General features: G+C 52.6%; 1 protein-coding gene across 2 annotated transcripts in view; it reads right to left on the bottom strand.

Annotated features, from left to right (window-relative positions):
- Kazn (kazrin, periplakin interacting protein) overlaps positions 1-6,000 on the bottom strand; it is a 979,201-nt gene that overhangs the window by 10,869 nt on the left and 962,332 nt on the right. For both annotated transcript variants that reach the window (XM_032895070.1, XM_032895072.1), the window contains 2 exons: positions 4,097-4,302; positions 3,205-3,323 (listed from right to left, as the gene is read on the bottom strand). In XM_032895070.1, coding sequence (XP_032750961.1) covers positions 3,205-3,323; positions 4,097-4,302 — 325 coding nt within the window. The remainder of the gene's footprint in view (positions 1-3,204; positions 3,324-4,096; positions 4,303-6,000) is intronic.

Genomic DNA, 6,000 nt, shown 5'->3' with positions numbered 1-6,000 from the left:
TGCAGAATGTCTGTCTGAGTTCCTGGCCCCCTCTCCCTTGTTCTGCCCCCAACTTCCTGGAACCCCTTGGCTGTTTCCCCAAGGCAGGACCTTGTTCTCTGTCTCCAGGTCTGTTGCCCAACCTTCCCTCTTTATCATCTTCTACAGACTCCACTGGGCTGTCTGGTTTCCCAGATACCTTTCAGGAATACCTACTGGACCAGGATCCTCTCTCTTGCCAAAGCTCCCAGATCCCCATGTGGGTACCTGGCATGTTGGGGTTAACTACAGCTTACCAGCCAACTCGCTCGGTAGATTGTCCTGGTAAGGGACCGGGCAGCTTACTCAGCCCACCCAGGTGAGTGAATGCTGCCTGGTATGTCTTGAAACTCACTGCTCAGAGAAAAAAAATGAAGGCTAGGAGAGGGACTGGGCTTCCACCTGCCCTGGTGCAGCTCCTAAACTAGAATATTCCAGCCCAAGATAATCTTCCTTCTGGGATGATGGTTCCAGTACAAAGCCTACTCACCCTCCAGGGCCGGCCCAGCTTGTCATAAGGGGCCTTTGCCTAGCCCCATCTTTCATGGCCATCATGGCTCTGAGTTCAGTGCTCATGACAGCGCTGTCACTCATGGGGAAAAGGGGAGAGTGAACCCACACTTCTGAAGTCAATAGTGCCACATGGTTGGGAGGGGTGGCCAGGAGGCACTTGTAACCAGCACTTATGCCTCTATACGCTCCCAGAGGACATACATGTGACCTTCAAAATGCCCCTCTACATTGAAGCATGAATATATGAATACACTGTAGCTGTCTTCAGATACACCAGAAGAGGGCATCAGATCCCATTACAGATGGTTGTGAGCCACCATGATGTGGTTGCTGGAAATTGAACCCAGGACCTCTGGAAGAGCAGTCAGTGCTCTTAACTGCTGAGCCATCTCTCCAGCCTAAAGCTTGGTCAATCTTTCCCAGTTTCTACTCAGAGCTGATGTTGGAACCCAAGTCTGGTGTCAACAGGAATCCAGACGCTGTTTCAACCAATAGCTGTCAGTACCTCTTCCTCAGGTAGAGAGCTAGGCCAGACCTTAAGGTCCAAGGCTGGGCGTGTCATGCAGACAGCATCTGGGTCATAAGTTAGCAAAAACACTGGGAGACGGTTCTGGATGTGGGAGCTTGCACCCCTAGGGCTGTTTCTTCCGTAAAATGGAGACAGCTAAATATGCCACATGGAATGGTGGGAACTGAAGGGATTGGACAAAGGAGAACTCTAAGCCCAGCTCTATAGCTAACAGTAGGAGCTGGCACTGTTAAACATCTAACACACTGGCCCCACAGGAGGGCGGAAAGACACCTTGGATGTGGTGCGACTCTTTGCCTGTTCCCCATCTGCACTTGACTATTATCTCCAAGATGGGGGCTGTTATGTCTGCCTGTGGCATGGATGGAATGGCTAAGTGGAATTGTGTGGAGAGACAGGGGAAGGGTTAGCAAAGGGAATTGTGGGGCCCAGAGAGGCCACACCCACATAAGGCTGTGACCCCAGGAGCCGAGGGCTTTTGAAAGGTTCTGTGGCTGAGTCAGAGGGCTGGAAAATGCAGTTATATAAGTCTTGTACAGTTCATTTGGAGAAGGCATCACGACTTGCACCAGATTCCTAAAAGGGGTCCAATCCTTAGCTTTTGGTTAACTCTTTCCTCTTTACTTCACAGGGGAGGAAACTGTCCCAGAGAAAACAAAGTTGCTCAGCCTCTTAGAAACAGGCTTGATTTCCACAGGGATGAGGAATCTCACAGTAAGGTACGGCCCCACAGGACATAGACTGTCTAATGTGGAGACCCCAGGCTTCCTGGGATCGTCCTGCTTCAACTCTCCCCTGCACATGTGGCTGTGCCTTTGAACCACATTGAGCTCCTGGTGGATCTCAGCTGCAGCTCCTGTGTTTATGTGTGGTCATAGACCAGTGTTTGTCCTCTAAACCCACAAGTCTATGGGATGGCTTCTGAGTGGGGATATGGGAGTCGTTAGGGTTACCGGACATCATTGGGGGTAAATTATACTCTCCCCCTTGTGAGGACCCTGAAGAAGGCTGCCACGCATAACCAGGAGGGGTACTCCTGCTGGAGCCCAACCACACTGATACCCTGCTCCCTTTTACCCTTGTCACCTTCAGAACTGGTGACAGATGTCTGGTGTTTATGGTACCCAGTTGGTAGCATTTTGTATGGCAACCTAAGCTGATGGGGGCAGCCATGCTTTGGGGACAGCGGTGGACACTCAGGCAGTGGTGGGGACTCTGTGAGCTGAAGCCGGCAGCCCCGCGTGCCGCAGGCAGCACGAAGGGGTGCAGATAGCACGCAGGAACCCTCTAGGATATGAGGCGTGGTGTGAGCGCGAGGGGTTCTCTAGCTCCAGTAGTCAGGGTATGAGAGGGTTCTTTGGGCTCTAGAGGATGAAAGCGGTCAGGAGGTGGCTAGGAAGGTACTTCCGGAGCCCTGAAGGCCCAGAGGTTGAAGGGGTGCTTCCTGGCCCCACCCCATCAGCCCTTCCCTCCCAGCCTAACACTTCTGCTGCCGGCGCCAAGCTGCCAGCGTTCAGACCCCTTCTCAGTAATCCTTGCCGCCAGTAATTCACGGTTCCAGGGCTCCTCTCCACCTTCGTAGGGATTGTGTTTCTCTGCTTCGGAACTGGCGCCTCTCCACCCCCTCCTCCCTTTAATCCACAAAGCAGCTTCTGCAGATAGCAGCACACACCGCTAGGTTTGATTAATTAACTGTACGGAAACGATGGGAAAGCGGCGAAGGAGATAATTATGCAAAACAGACCGTGTCAGGTTTACAAAACCGGCCCCTCCCCGCTTGGAGTGCCGAGGACCGGGTGCTGGGCGGGGCTTCCCTTTTCACCAGAGCTGCTCCAATGGTGGACCCCGCCCCCTCCAGCCGGTCTATAGAGAGGTAGGGAGGGAGGAAGGCTGGGTGGGGGTGGTACAGGGAAGGAGGACAGGTCTCTAGCGAGGACAACCCAGCTATCACCAGGTACACCTCTGGTTGGAGGTGTGTCTCCCATATTCTGGGCATATGTGCCTTTTTCCGTGTGTCCATTTTTCTATGGTGACAGGCCATGCCTAGGCTATCTTTGCTGTACCTGATAAGCGCCCTGCTTGACTGGGTGACAGAGAGGCTCGGGACAGAGGGTCCTGGCTTTGCCCAGGTTTCAGCGGCTCACCTGCGGCCCGCCTCGGCATCTCGGTAGTCCTCAATGGCCAGTCGGAGCTTGCGCCTGTGCAAGGAGCTGCACACACCAAGGCCCAACTCCAGGTCCTCGTCGCTCAGGCTGAGAAGCACCTGCGTCCAAGAGGTAGGCTTAGTGCGGGAAAGTGAGAGTTGGGGCAAGGGGTAGGGAGAGCTCCAGGCCCTGCTGCTGCCGAGCCAATATGAGAATGCGGGCTCCTCATCTGTATTCCTCTCCCAGCCATCTCCCTAGACAGTGCAGCGGGACACCTCTACAGCCCGTGATGACTGGAAACTCCCAATAAAGCTTGCCTCTGGGGAGTGGTGGCACATGTCTTTAATCCCAGCACTTGGGAGGCAGATTCAGGTAAAAGCCAAAAAGATAAAAAATTCAAAAGCCTGTTTCTAGGAGCCATACGATGTTTAATATGGAGCCTCACGTCCCCCTGGGCTGTCTTGCTTCAGCTGTCTTCTGATGCCTGGCTGTGCATTTGTGTCTGCTCTCGCTGGGCTCCGGGAGGTCCTGGGCTCAGCTACTGTTTCGGGCCACTGCCTGGGAGGACCACTGTTTGAACCAAGATGTGTGGGACCACCATGTAGGCTAATCCCCTCCCTCTAGTCCAGTCCTGTCCCTCTTCTACCAGCTTGGGGGGAGTTGGTCACCATCTAAGGTTGGTCCCATTCTAAGGGCGAGGTAGCATGACTCCAAAGGGCTGTGTTCCTTGCTAGGAAGACTGATTTATTGGTGACCAGGACCTGCCATTTGGCCAACTTCTAGACTATACTTCGTCTTGTTTTGATAGTAAAACGGAGACCAGTCAACTCCTGGGAGGGCATAAGCCTCATGGAAGGGTACAGAGGCATCCCCAGGGGCCCGAGCTCCCTACCTTCCCACTCTTGACATTCTCCGCACAGGCCTTGACGTACATGGGCATGGCCATCACCACCTCCAGCCAGGCCTGCACCGTGCCAGCCTTCCAGTGGGACATGGGCGTGGTCCTCACCAGCTCCACGTGCTGTAGACGGTCCATCTGCTCCTCTCCCTCAGACAGGCTGAGGCTGTGGCGTGTGGGGCTGCACTGGCTGTCGGAGTCTGCAAAATACAAGTCGACAGGGGAGCTGTCGGGGAGGAGCCCACGCTGCAGTGGACGTCCTCACATTCATGCACACACAAGAAACATGGATAGATCTTGGAGGTCGTTGAAGAAGAGGGGGAAATAGAGTTGGGAGGGGTGTGTAGAGCAGCAGGAAAGTTGAATGGGGAGGGTTGGGGGGTGGATGTAAGAAACTGTTAAAGAATGAATAAAAATTAGTCACCCCTCCCCCCCACTATGGGGTCCTCTCTGCCTCTCCAAAGGGGCAAGGGACGTGATATTCCAGAAAGGAGTGAACCTAACAGAAAAATGTAAGCCTCCCAGTGCCGCTCCTAGACAGCAGCTATTTAGTTAAATGGTCTCCGGGAGACCCAAATGCCCAGGCTCGCAGACCTGTTCTGCTTCACGTACTTGGGCCCAGACACTGTGACAGACACCGTTCCGTTTCAGTAGAGGATTTCAGGGCAATCTTTTGACAGTGTGGCCAGGATGCACTCCACTTACTTCATTCTGCATAGGCTGTGGGTGGGGGTGGGGTGGGGTGGGTGGGGGGGGAGGGGCTGTTCCCAGTTTTACACATTATAGGCACAGAGTGGCAAAGAACTCCAGGAGGTTTGTTTTCTTGGGGCAGATGGGACCCGGCTTCAACCTTTAACACACAGTGGCCTCCTGTCCCTGGAGTAGCCACATAGACAGAAGGAACTAAACCCCCAGGTAGGTTGGTATGCTCTTTGGGCTTCAAACATAAGGACTTGGACTTGAACCCATGCAAAAAAATAGATGGGCCATGGTCGGCAAGATGGCTCAGTGGGTGAAGTGCTCGCCGTATGGGCGTGGTGACCTACGTTCAACCCACGTAAAAGTGGGAGGAGACAGCTGAATCCAGTTACCCTTTGCCTCTGTCCCTACATGCATTTGTAGCATGCACACGCGCGTACAAGCACACATACACATACACACTATAATTATATATAAAGATGGGCGTGGCAATCAGTCTTGTAATTCCCCTGTGAAAATCAGAGACAGGTGGGTCCCTGGAGCTTCCTGGCCAAACAGCCTAACTATTAGGGGAGCCCAGGCCAGTGATGAGAGAACCTTTCTCAAAAAGCAAAAGTGATTAGTGCCTGAGGCAGGGAAGATGGTGTTATTCTCTGGTCTCCACACTTGTATGCACACATAGGAACACACACCTGCATATATGCCCATACATATACATACACAAGCACACATATGTACACGTGTACCTGCATATACATGCATGATGAACATGTATGAATACACACACACATGCACTATATGACATGTATAAGTTTTAAACTGCACATGGTGGTGCATGCGTAGAAGCCCAGTTCAGGGAGATCGGGAGTTTAAGATGTTTCTATTAAATGGGTATAAGATGTTATGTGCCTCTAGGTGGGCAAGTATGTTTCACCTCTGGCTGTGATGACATGGTAGGCCCTCCCTCAGGGACAGCTGACATTGGTAACCAGGGCCTTTCCCTGGGACTTAGGCACACTTGGGTCACACTTTATCAGGTGCCTTGGTCTAGTGAATTGCTTGGATAAGATGCATTTGTTGTTGTTGTTATTGTAGTAGTAATAGTAGTAGTAGTAGTAGTTGTTGTTGTTGTTGTTGTTTGTTGTTTAACCTAGATGCCAAGGAAGGGATTCCAGTGAGCCTTCATTAGACCCCAGGTT

The sequence above is a fragment of the Rattus rattus genome, chromosome 1 (assembly GCF_011064425.1).
Source record: "Rattus rattus isolate New Zealand chromosome 1, Rrattus_CSIRO_v1, whole genome shotgun sequence".
Classification (NCBI taxonomy): domain Eukaryota; kingdom Metazoa; phylum Chordata; class Mammalia; order Rodentia; family Muridae; genus Rattus; species Rattus rattus.
The sequence above is the reverse complement of the archived record's forward strand: the minus strand, read 5'-3'. Positions and strand labels throughout refer to the sequence as shown.